Source organism: Pocillopora verrucosa, chromosome 1 (genome assembly GCF_036669915.1).
Source record: "Pocillopora verrucosa isolate sample1 chromosome 1, ASM3666991v2, whole genome shotgun sequence".
Taxonomy (NCBI): Eukaryota; Metazoa; Cnidaria; class Anthozoa; order Scleractinia; family Pocilloporidae; genus Pocillopora; species Pocillopora verrucosa.
In genome coordinates, this window is record NC_089312.1 from 22,527,535 (window position 1) to 22,540,903 (window position 13,369).

Sequence of the window (13,369 nt, forward strand, 5' to 3'; positions counted from 1 at the left end):
GGTTACCTTATTAGATTTTAAAAAAGAAATAATAAAGGCAGCTTATGGTTTATCTGGGTTTGAAAAGGAATTAAAGGGAGATTTTGTTCAAGGTCAATGACTGGGTATCCTCCTTTTTGCTGGGATCAGCAACGACAAACCATCGAGTGCTTCGGCCGGGAGCAACAGACCAAGTCGAATACGTCGCTTTTAGTCTTGCTCAAATACGTTCTATAGAAATGTTCTCTTTCCGCAAAAAGAAAGAAAAATTAACTCAACGAAACCCGGTAAAGTCATTTACCATGTATCGTCAATTCAAAGTTCATAGGGTAAACATAGACAAGACTGAATGAACCAATCAGAACACTAAAAGTTATAATAAAAAATTGATTATGTCAGTTAGTCAAACATTATGACACATTTTTTCCTGGAATCAGCAATGATAAGCCATGGGGATTCATTAGCTGAGAGGGCAGCAATAGACGAAGGACAGCTGAGGACATTATTTTCAGTGGCTGTGTTTAAAAATGTTCCATTCAGTTTGAAGACATTCAACGTCTTTTTTTTCTCGTCACAAACCACTAGATTGTTAAAGGTGTCAACAGCGAGTCCACGAGGCTGACTCAAGTGTCCTTCGCGTGCATCCTCTTTGCCAATATCATAGAGAAAGTCCCCGTCCTTATTAAATGTTTTAATACAACGAGCTTCAGGGTAAGACACGAAGAACATGTCTTGGTGACAAACAGCTTTCCACGGGGAGCCATCACAGTCTGGAGCACTGAAGGACTGTAACAATTCTGTCCCATCAGGAGAGAGGACCTTGACTGACTTGTCACCGCTATCGCACACCAGGAGGCGGCCATTGCTGGTTACACTCAATGAAAACGGACGCTTGAGTTTTTTGTTGTTAATACACCCAAGAAAATTACCATTTACAGCAAAGCAAAACATGATACTAGAGGCAACGACAATGACGTCACCAGATTGGGTGAATGCGACAGAGGTGGGGTTTGTTAGTCTTATAGCCGCTGACCCCTTCTCACCGAGGTCTGTAAGATGCTCAGAATTACAAAAATCATACAGTTGCACTCTTTGTTCCTTTCGATCAGCTATTGCTATCGTCATTTTGTTTTTGTCTACTGCAACAGCACAGGGATCTTTGAATTGTTTGCGTGCTTTACCTGGTGATCCAAAGTAATGAAAGAAACTATATTTATGCGGCGTCACGCTTACGTTCCACGGACTACCAGAAAGTGGTTCATTATTCACTAAAACTGTCACTTCATGTTCTCCATCACATGCTGGTGTGTACCTTACTCTGTATGTCCCACGTGGCACCCAGCTATCAGTCTTGCTGTCGAGGACTATTCCCGTCGGACTCCGAACTGTCACTTTGATTTCATCGATTTCATGATAGCACTGTTCTCCTTCTGAATCAATTGTAACGATGTCAAAATCCTTTGTTCGCCCAGCTTCAGGTTGTTTTAGGTCATTATCTCTCACATACGACCTTGAAGGATCTGTATTGCTATCCAGTAGTTCGCCAGGAGATCTACCTTTCATTACTCGAATGTGCTCCTCAAATAATTGGTAGTGTACATGACAGGGTTCGTAAATGTCCAATTTTGTTTCTTTCAGAACTCTTTTACATTTTTTAGTGTCATTAATTTGTGTGCGTAGAGTTTCAAAGCTGGCGTCTCTTTGAAGGATATCCTCGCAATTTTCCACAGAGCATTTCAATTCGTTGACAGACGCTTGCATGCTTTCTAGTTGAGTTGCATAATCTCTTTCTTGTCTTTTTTCAATGACGTCCAACTCGTTGACAACGCACTTCTCGTGCTCCTTTAAGGCGCGAATGAGTTCTTCAGCAGTTGTCTGCGCTAAACTACGAGCTGCAGATATTTTTTCTTTGCTTATTGCAAATAGTCTTGTCATTCTTTCCACTTTCGACTCAAACTCGGTAATTTGTATTTTAACTTGTTCCACAAGCTCCACCATCTTCAGTTTTTCTTCCTCAGTGGCCTGTTGGATACTCACTTTAGTGTGATGAGTGTGACGAGTTTTCCCACACTTGTCGCAAATGCAAACTTTGCAGTCCGTGCAGTAGTAATCGAGTGGCTCGGTTTCGTTATGTCTCTTTTTACACTTGGCAGAGCTCTCCAGGTCTTTCGACACAAGTGGTTTACCTTCTGTTAAAACAAGGAAATAAAAGTCTCAGCTGAAGGTTACTTTCCTCTGTATATTATTATAAATAATTAATATGTAGTTAGAACAAATTCGGCATCTGTGGTCGACACATGTGGGTAAGTGTTAAGAACCTTAGGAGGTCCGGGCCCGAGAAGAAGGCCACGCTTATCAATAGCTACATGGTTTGAATTTTTGCCCCGTATTGTTTTACTGATTTGCTCAATGTTACTGGAGCTATAATCATTTACCGGGGTGAATAAATTGAGAGAATTGCCGGACCAAACCCTCTCTGTCTTTTCGGCGAGTGATGTCGGCCAACATCACACAAAGCCGAGACCAAAGCAACTAGTTTGCAAACGACAGCCAGCTTATCCGACGAGAAGAAATTCCTTGACATTGTTTAAAAAAGAAAAAAACAAATAGAACGACGACCTCAATCGACGAAACACTCATTGATCTCCAGTAACTCCTAAAACAAACGATAGCGCAACGACTAAAGTGACTCTGCTGGGCATAAAGGGCATGTATGAAACCATATGACCCGTCCTACAACCCTTTAGTATCTGTGTCGTCTACAAATCCATCACTACACAATGTCAGTCACTAACAAACGTCAAAGACAAGGACGAACCGAAGAACAGACAGGGAGCGATTTATGGGATCAACAGTTCAGACTGCCACGCCTCCTACATCAGAGAGACTGACAGAAACCTCACAACAAGACTGACTGAACACAAACGAATGACGATAACTAGTGGTGTCAACAACCACATAGCTTAACATCATCGACGTACGAACCACTCTATTGACTGAGACTCTGCGCAATGCCTGACCTGTAGCACTTACTATCCTCAACGACTGACTCTCGAAAGCTGGTTCACAAACTTTGAACAGGCCAGACTTTGTTCTTAAAATTTTTCCCCCAGGATAGTTTTCTTCTTTTATGGCGGTGTTTATCGATAAATTATCAGTATATATTCTCGAAAGAACGAAGAAAGAAGAAAAACCCCGCAAACAAACAAAATCAAAGAAACAAAAAAACAGCATTAAAAGATGCTGACCTTCAATTTCAGGTTTCTCTTTTTGAGTCATGCTTGATGTTTTCAATTCAACTAACTTTCCGATCACCTCATCTAGTTTATCTTTCACATTGCCTTCGTCTTTCTTCCATTGGCTGAGAAGTTCTTTGTAGTGATCTTCAACTTCAGGGTCCATACACTCTGTTTCAAGATCGTCAATGGCTGCTTTGTATTTCGCTCCACCCAGTCTCACTAGAGTGTCCCGGATGTCGCCCCAGCATGTGTTGAACGTCGCATCATCTACTGAAGCACACTCAGCATGACCGTACACAGAGTTTCTGTAATATTTGACTCGGGCGATATCAGCTTCAAGACTCACATCTGTTGCAGCAGGAAGTGTATCCCAGCCTGCCGCGGGAGAAGGTAAGCCGCACAGGTTTCGAAGCAGAACCATTAAAAGTGTGATATCAAAGTCTCTGGAAGACACTGAGGATGGAATAGCAGGATAGAGCTTTCCCCATTGCGTTGCGTTGATAACCTTTCTCTTTCTCAGGGACAGTATAGTTACTTTATTGGCTGCCAAAACTGATTGAAGATTCGCTGGTGGATGGATGGCATTGAATGTGTCTCTAAGGGCCTGGGTACCAGCATCAACCAGCAAGCGACATAGGCGAGCATAGTTCGTTGTCTTCTTTGTGGATGAAACTGTTGGCGCTGCATGAGCCATGGACTATCTGAGGCAGAAAAGAATCTTTTTAAGCTTCTATCGTGTTCCTGAGCGTCTGCGAGGACTCCACTCCTAAAATCATTTTTTAGGGGAACGTGGAGAAAATTCAAATGAGCAACCAAACTCGTTCAGTGTCGTCATTTTGGTTCTCATGTTTAAAGCAAAAACATCAAATATATGGTAATTAGACAAAATCACTCAGCCAGTAAGGCGCGACAATCTATCCTATAGTATTGGTTTTACGATCAGTGCATGTTCATGTTAATACCGTAAAACGACTACTATCCAGAGTTTTCATCGTTACGGCAAAATTGGAAAGAAAATTACCAAAATTGCATCGAATGCGAGAAAACTGCGATGCAGTCCTATGGACGAAATGGCAACCGATTTGATACGATTGTGTCTGCTTGCGTGCAATGATTGTTCTCAGGACTATGATCGGCGGTGATCAAATTAACACAATTGTAAATAAACCCCTTTCGAATGGGCATTGATTTTTGTTTTTTTCGTAAATGTCAACTGGGTTCCCGGAGATCTTCGAAGAAAACTTGTAAGATTCACTCTTTGATTTACAGTATTGGCGAACTCATTTGAATAGTCTGTCGACAATTTACAATTTAGAAATGCCATGCCGATGGATCAACGACGAGATGTAGATGTCCATCGAACATCAAGTATGATATGGCACAGACCCAAGCGTATACAAGACTGAAATGTTAGACAACAAAATGAGTTGTAGAATAAATAGAATTGAAAATTGGCATAAAAAAAACCAACAAACAAACCTAGAAATCCTAATCAACAATTAGATGAAATCACGGTAAGCTCTCCACAAACAGGAAGTTGGTCGAGGTTATTAATTGTTGCTGATTAAGTTTTTCTCTTACTCACGATTACAGGCTTCAGGAGGGCTAATTCGATCGTTGAGTGGCCACAGGTTTTCACTAACGAGAATGACAAATTCTTATCCTTTGGATGAACTGAAGTTTAAGGATCTTTCACTGTCATTCTCTCCATCGATTGCGTGGTCACAATGTCAAGTTATGTACTAGTCCACTGATTGGCTAGTGAGGGATCTCGAAGCTTAACTTTGTCACGCAAGCAAACTTGATCACAGGTAATTAGTGAACAGGTAGCTGAAGTTCAATTTAAAACAACTTCTGGAATAAAGTTCTTGCTGATAACCTCGAGCCTATATTGCACCTCCAGATCGCAATTATCAAGATCAGCTGAAGTTTTCACGCCAACCTCTTGTTGTGTGTGTATAAAAGGGTCTCAGTGTTGATCTCATATTAAGTTCTTCATCATGTGACAATTGAAAATTATTAACTATTTTGAGGCGTATCCATTCTCCTCTTGACGTAGTGGAGTGAGGAACTGTGGTAAATCTATGTCGCAAACCGGCAAATCTTAGAGTTGGACAAAAAACTCACTTGCGGCCATGGAATTAAGAGACTCATAGTCTCCCTCACAGTCATCTTGCGAAAGAACCTTTCTACGCACTACAAGAGGTTTGGGCTGTGCGTAAGCTGCTGGAGGGTAGTGCACCTACTTTTTGCTTTGTGATTTTTGCTCTGACAGTCCTCTGCTCACTGGTCTGTAGCTCTCTACCCACCCTTTCACAAAGACTTTCCTTTTCTTTGGAAATTTTTTCAGAAGGTAGGAGTTTCTTATAATGTACAGACTGGAAGTGCATGATAGTCCGGGGAACTGGATATTAAGTAAGAGCCAGGGTGAGTGTAGCAATATGGCGGCCGACTTGGTCTTCCACTTAAGGGGCTCTTTCGAGATGCTTCTTAAGTCCATGGCATATTGCTGGACGCTGAAGATTTCATGTTTAAAATGTTAAACGGCGTAGAGGTTTGCTAATTTAGGGAAAGGAACAACGCTGCGTGGCGTGGCCACTGGGATAAATGATAATAATAATAATAATAATGACTTTATTAGAGTATTTCCACTGAAAGGTGGCTCTTCATCTGTAAAAATTTACATTAATATTAAAAAGTAAAATGATCATTTATTTATTAAAAAAAAAAACAAAAAAACCAGAGTTCCTTTCAGCAGAGGGTAATGAATTGAAAACATTAGAGGTACTGTCCTGGAAAGAACCCGGCTCAAAGGGTACTTTTAACGTCGTTTCTTTCGAAGATCTCAGTGTCCGTGTTGGATTATGAATGTCTAGCTTAAGATGGGACGGCCAGTCATTATAATACAAGGCTTTAAAAGCAGTGTTAAGCAATTAAGAGAGGATGTCAACATCCATCGAACAAATTTGATATACTGTGGCAAGTCGCCCAAAATTCGTTTTCTCTCCTACTTTCATATTTTGTAGCCCAATATGTCCTAATAATTGTGGTGTAGTTTTTTGGTGAAAATACGTTTTAGTTTTCGAGAAATGATACTTTTCGGTCGACCGCTCAAATATGCAAATTTTCACCCTGAATATTACCCGAGTTGTGTGGCCTCATATAACGAATTTACTTGACCTCCGGTATTTCTGTCGGCATAATCCTTTGTTTTATCATCTACACTTAACCTCCTGTCATTACTGAAGCTGGAAAAGAAATATTTATTCTTTGGTGAATATTTTTGTCCGACATACTTTTTCTATGTCAAAAAGTAGCATCAAAACAAAGACAGTTTTAACAATGACCGATATGACAGAATCTACTGAGCTTCTAGCTTTTAAAGACAAAAGGATGGTTATAAAGTTACTGTAAAAATTTCCTTGTGTATTTGTGTGGTTCTATCGTGAGACGAACTCAAAGTCCGGCGAAATTTACTTGCTAGCGACTATGAAATAAACATGGTGTGCCTTCTTGTCGCCACTGTTTTCTGGCATAAATCACCACAGTTTGTAAAGAAATCTAACATGACACTCTTACCTTGTTTATTTATGATTTTATTAGCTGTTTCGATGACCAAGTTATGTTCTACCACATTTTAGCCAGATTTAATTTGCAGTTTGTGAAATCTTCTCCACACTATTATATTAGTTGCATGACAAGCGTGACACATACAAATTCAAAGATGAATCACCTTCCAAATTGCCAAGAGATGGGTTTTTCTTTCCCTCTTTTCATATCTATAAAAACCTTCCAAGAATTACTGTATTCAGAAAACTAAAATGTCTAGATCCATCAATGATTCCTTTGCCAGCGGAAGTCAAAGAATGTTTACAAAAGTCAATTCGATTGACAAGCTACATACTGATTTAGCTAATTGATCTGTTGTATAAGCGTCTCATCTTACATGCTAAAAATGGGACTTTTGGGTATAGTTATCGAGAAAACCGACGTTCCATATCTCTGGTCGTTCCCTTGCGTAGTTGTAAAAAAGACATTTCAAGTTATTTGCGGAGATCCAGAAACTGAAGTTGATCTTATTTTGTCGCGAGCCGGCATCTTCAAGACGCCAAAAGATATCGATGATTTTACAATTTTCCCTACTCATAGCTCAAATCTCGGTACCGGTGTTGGGTGGATTCGTGGTTCCATTAGTCGATGTAGAGTGCCTAAAGAAGTGTACGGCCATGGTAAAGGTAGGGTTGAGTCGATTCCAAATGCCTATTGGGGAATTGGCAAGCGTGTACCACAGATAGTACGCAAGACGTCTGGAAAATTCATATAACCTGGCTACTTACCACCTTGTGCAAAATTACGCGTCCCGTCAGACTTAGGCCTCGATTGGGAATTTGTCAATAGGCTACCAAAATCCAGACGGAGGCGGAGTTTTCTATACTAATCTCTGAGCACTTTGTAGGCTTACGGCCGTCTGGCGGGACGCTTAATTAAGCACACAGTGGTAAAGGGCCCTTCCGCAGTAGCTAAAAGACGCTGACAAAACTTTTTTCTCTTCACCGAAAATCACATCAAAATTTGTCCTTGCCAAATTTCAAGTGTGCTGCAAGTATCAGCACCCCCCGGGGAACCCCTATACATAACAGGGCAAGGATACGCGCCGGGAATTTCGAAAACGACCCCTATAAAATTATAAAAGGTACCTGAGTCTTATCCGTGTGGGGGTGGCAACAACTGATATCTACCCCTAAAAAGTACCAATTTAAACACAAAAAAATTGAAAAATCCCAAAAATAAGAACTCCTTTATCGATGTGCTCCAGAGGCTCAAGTCAGATCTTTAAAATCGTCCTAGAAGTGCTTATTTCAGGTATTTTATTGAGCGAAAAACATCCTTAAAGGTACCAGCTGGGTCTCTGGTAGTCCACTTAAGTTTGATGAGACACCGTAATAGGTACCAGATCACTGATTTTTATCCCTGAAAGGTACGACAAGTATCCTCACCCATTTCCTATCGCCTTCTCCCCCCCCCCCCTCCCCCATGTCATTCACGTAAAGGTTGAACAAATTGGGTTCTAGAATTGATCCCTGAGGAACCCTGCAAGTAGTAATGATTTGTGCTAATGAAAAGAAAAAAAGAAGAAAAAGGAACAAACGCAAAATAGTGGCTGTGGCCTATGCCTTATTTGGTTCTGTAAAGGAATTATGTCAAAGGACCAGGAAAATCATCATGGTTTTTGACTAGAAAGGTATCCCTTTCATATACTTTTGTTGGAAATCGGTAGCCCTTTCATCTACGTTCAGGAAACAAACCTGAGTTCCCCAAATATTTTCTTTTATTTATTGTAATACTGAAACTAAGCATTGAAAAGTGCTTAAAACTTTATCAGATATAAAACTATTCTTCTTCAATTTCATTGGAATGTTCGAGTCATCGGGATGCGACTGTTTGTGCCTATGATGGGGCTAAGAAGTAAATCACTTTCATCTTTCAAATCGCTCAAATACGAAATCGAAGTACCAATGAGAATAACGGCTACAATTTTCCCTTAGACTAGCTCTCTAACCAGTACTTTAACGTTGCGTTCAACTGAGCCTATCAAACTGAATTTCGACATATTTAAAAATAGTCCTCGGAATTCTTCCTTCCGCTTCATAAAATGGCTCATCTACGATAGCTCTCGACCTCAGCGTACAAAAGAATTGCTATAGTTTCTAGAAAAATGGATTTCAGATCATCAAGGGACATATCATATATCCTTTACTCAACTTTATAGTATAACGAATTTTTTCACACTCGGTAAAAAATTAAGTTTTAAATGAAAAATATTCATTCTAAGAGATAATTAGAAGCTAAAAAATAAGGTTTATCTGCGTTTAACAAGGAATCAGAGTGGGATTTTAATCAGGGTATATGATTGGACATCCTCCACCGTGAGAAGGAAGGTGGATTTCAGTTTTAGCTTTCTCCTTGGAACAAAAACCAGAATAAGGCTTCTGCTTTCGCGGGCTAATGACAGAGAGAGCAAAGGCATTGAAAATGAGTTTTGTGTCGGACGACTAACTGAAGTGATTTTAAAAGGGAACTGGCAATTGTTTACCAAGAACGTTAGATATTTGCAGTTACCAAACGGCTATGACGCTTTTTTTGACCGGATCAGCTATGATAAGCTGTGGCAATAGAGTGCTTGGGCTGACAGCAATAGACCAAGGGCAGTCGAGCAGGTTGTTCTGAATCCTCTTTAAAAACTTGCCCTCCAGTTTGAAAAAGTTCAAAGTCTTGTTTTCTGCATCACAAACAATCAAATTGCCAAAGGCGTCGACATCAAGTCCACGAGGTTTACTCAATTGTTTTTTACCTGATTTTTCATCGCCAATATCATAAAGAAAGTCCCCGACATTGTTAAATTTTTTAATGCAACCAGCTTCGGGATAAGACACGAAGAACATGTCTTGGTGACAAACAGCCTCCCATGGAGAGTCGTCACAGTCTGGAGCACTGAAGGACTGTAATAATTCTGTCCCATCAGGGGAAAGGACCTTGACGGACCTGTCACCTGAGTCGCACACTACCATGCGGCCATCACATGCAACAGTCAGTGAGAATGGGACTTTCAAGTGTTTGTTGTTGATCTGCGCAATAAATTTGCCACTAGCAGTAAAACAAATCATGGCACCGGTGGAAATGACCATGACATCACCAGATTGAGTGAATGCAACTGAGGTGGGCTCTGTCAGCACTGCTTCACACTGACCAAGTTCTTTAGGATCGTGCTCAAAAGACTCCAAAATTTGCGCCCTTTTTTCTTTCGATCAACTACTACCCAATTCCCTGTCTTAGTGTCTATTGCAACAGCACAGGGTTCTTTGAATTGCGAAGCTTTTCTACGTGGCTGGAATTTTTCGGAGAACTGATACCGGTATGGAACCACATGAAGCCTCCAGGGAGTATCAGGAAGCGGTTGATCGTTGACTGAAACTGTGATCTCATGTTCTCCGTCACAGAGTGGTATGAAACCATAATTCCAACATGACCGGAGATCTGACTTGAGGTCGAGTTCCATTCCCGTTGGACTATGAACTGTTACTTTGATCTCATCGATTTCCTGGAAGCACTTTTCCCCATCTGAATCCATTGTTATGATGTCAAACCTCTTCGATTTTCCGGCCTCAGTTATTCTCGAGTCATACCAATCTAAAAATGATCTTAAGGGATCGGTTTTACTAACAAGGACTTTACCAGGAGCAGAGCCTGTCAACCTCTTATGGTACTCCTCATCTGTCTGATAGCGAAGGTGGCATGGCTTATAAATCTCCTTTTTCGCTACTTTTACAACACCTTTACACTTTTCAATTTCAGCCTGATGTGCCTGTAGAATTTCGACGCTGACGTTTTTCCGGAGGACTTCCTCGCAATTCTTCACATAACTTTTCAACTCGTTCACAGATGCCTGCAAGTGTTCTAATTGAGTTGAATGATCTCTCTGTTGTGCTTTTTCAATAACGTCTAACTTGGTCAACATGGTCCTTTCATGCTCCTTTAATACACGAATGAGTTCTTCAATAGTCGTCCAAACATTCTTACGAGCTTTGGCGATTTTTTCCTTACTTACTGTCAAAAGTTCTGTCGTTGTTTTCATTTGCATCTCAATGTCAACAATTTCCAATTTCACTTGTTCTACAGTCTCTTCCAACATCAGTTTCTCTTCCTCAGCAGCCTGTTGGATGTTAACTTTGGTGTGATGAGTGTGACGAGTCTCTCCACACCTGTCGCAAATGGAAACTTTACAGTTGTTACAATAGCGATCCAGAGGTTCAGTCTCATGGCCTTTTTCTCTACACATCGCAGAGTTCTCCAACAGCCCCTCCAGCACAGTGGACTCACCTTATGAATATGCAAATAAAAAATTCGAAGTGAATGTTAGTTATTTGCTTACATAAAGAAGTATTAAGCGAGTTAGAGAGTATTCTCTTCTAGTTCTATTCCAAAGAGTGATGTTAAAATATCATAAAACTGTAGGGTTTTTTTTCCGTAAGAAAACCAATTAGATTGTAAAAGGACCATAAACAAACTTTGAACAGGCAAAAGTAGTAAAACTGAAGCTTCCTTAACCTTCGATTGCAGATTCCTTCTTTCGAGGCAAACTTGATGTTTTCAAATCATCCAGCTTTTTGATGACTTCATCTAGTTTATCTTTGACGTTTTCTTCATCCTTCTTCCACTGGCTGAGAAGTTCTTTACAGTGTTCTTCAACTTCAGGGTCCATGCACTCAGTTTCAAGTTTGTCAATATATGCTCTGTACTTTTCCCCTCCAAGCCTCACCAGAGTGTCCCGTATATCACCCCAATATATGTTGAACATTGAGTCGTCAACTGAAGCACACTCGGCATGACCATACACAAAGTTTCTATAATATTTAACACGGGTGATATCAGCTTCACGACTCACATCTGTTGCAGCAGAAAGTGTATCCCAGCCTGCAGCGGGAGAAGGTAAGCCGCATATGTTTCGCAGCAGAACCATTAAAAGTGTGATGTCAAAATGGGCCGATGAAACTGAAGTAGGGATGGCTGGAAAAAGCATTCCCCATTGCGTCGCGTTTATAACCTTTCTTATTCTTAAAGACTGTAAGGTGGTTTTATGGGCCGTCAAAATTGTGTGAAGATTTGCTGGTGGATTGATGGCATCAAATGTGTCCCTGAGGGCCTGGGTACCAACATCAACCAGCAGACGACACAAGCGAGCGTAGTTCGTAGTCTTCTTGGTTGAGGAACCTGTCGCTGCTGCGCTAGCCATAGAAAACCTAAGGCAGAAAAAGAATATTTAAACGCGTAAGCTTGCTTGATTAGACCCTTCTTAAAAGTGGCCACGTAAAAACTGCTAAATTTTTTAACATTGCCAGTAGAGAGAATAACTTAAAACGTGTCCATTACTTCCCGTCTTCAAGAAACCCTGTCTGTTTAAGATATTAAGATTAAATAAGCTTACAGGCGTGACTACGATGTGTCCGTAGTGAGCTTACAGTTCTCAGCCTAGAATATATGACAACTCTGATGCAAGAAAGTGGAAAACAGAATTTTTGTATTGCACGACCTCAAAATTCAAGCTTTTAAAGATGAATAAAACATTTAGTTTTTGAAATACTTCGAAGTCGATAAAGCTTGGTTCGTTTGTCACAATCAACGTTCAAACGATCCATCAGTCAAAGCAAACATGCGGACATTTTCCAAACCATTGGAAAATAAATTAATAAATTAATAAAATAATGGCGTTTCGGGTTAAGTGCACTTAGAGCCTATAAAGATCGCCGGCGTTTCGTTGAGAATATAATAATGATAATACAGTTCAAAATGACTAAAATGAAACACGCATGATTCCCTGTTACTCTGAGTTTCGTGCTTACGCACTCGTCAGACAGAAATCTGACGAGTGCGTAAGCACGAAACTCAGGGAATCATGCGTGTTTCATTTTAGTCATTTTGAACTGTATTTCGCTCTACACTCGTGTGTACTGAGCACTTTCCAAAAGCATTTACTACTATTTCCCACAATAATAATGATAACAATAATAATAATAATAATAATAATGATAAGCAAATATTACATATCATGAATAATCAAAACCGAGGTCTGAGTCATCTGCCGAAACCGAAGGCTGAGGCAGATAACAGGCACGAAGTTTGATAAATTCATCATATCATGCGAAACTGAATTCAATAAAAGTTTTGTTACAAAAGTTTTAAACAATCTGCAAAAGAAGACACCTCTCTGAGTTCGCAAAAGTTTGAGAACACTACTTGGACGAGGGGCTTGGAAACTAGGCAGACTTTGAACTCGACATGATAACCCAACATTAGGTTATCATGTCAACTTCAGACGTATGTTAATTTCTGCTGCCGACCAATTACATTTTCTAACTAAATCTAGTGCATAGTAGGAAAAAAAAAATAACGAACTGCTCATTTCGTGGTGTACGGTCGCTCGTTTAAAGCATTATTTATGCCCATACATTTGACGTGCAGAATAATGCGTGCATCTTTCCGCAGTAGCCCACTCTGAGAGATAACCCAAACAGTTTAGTTTTTAATTTTTTTTGTTATTTTGAAAACACTGAGGGGAAATGTTTAGTGTGATATAGAATTACATAAGAGTCATA

General features: G+C 40.2%; 1 protein-coding gene and 1 pseudogene across 1 annotated transcript; both read right to left on the bottom strand.

Moving 5' to 3' along the window:
• Nucleotides 1-6: 6 nt before the first annotated feature.
• LOC131772220 (tripartite motif-containing protein 2-like) lies at nucleotides 7-4,783 on the bottom strand. Its single transcript, XM_066160111.1, has 3 exons — nucleotides 4,698-4,783; nucleotides 3,228-3,919; nucleotides 7-2,168 (listed from the first exon to the last, which is right to left on the bottom strand). Exons 2-3 carry the CDS (start codon nucleotides 3,910-3,912, stop codon nucleotides 379-381), a joined length of 2,475 nt encoding a protein of 824 aa, XP_066016208.1. The 5' UTR covers nucleotides 3,913-3,919; nucleotides 4,698-4,783; the 3' UTR covers nucleotides 7-378.
• A 3,779-nt stretch (nucleotides 4,784-8,562) lies between these two features.
• The window catches only part of LOC131778513 (E3 ubiquitin-protein ligase TRIM71-like), a 5,797-nt pseudogene continuing 990 nt past the window's right edge, over nucleotides 8,563-13,369 (bottom strand).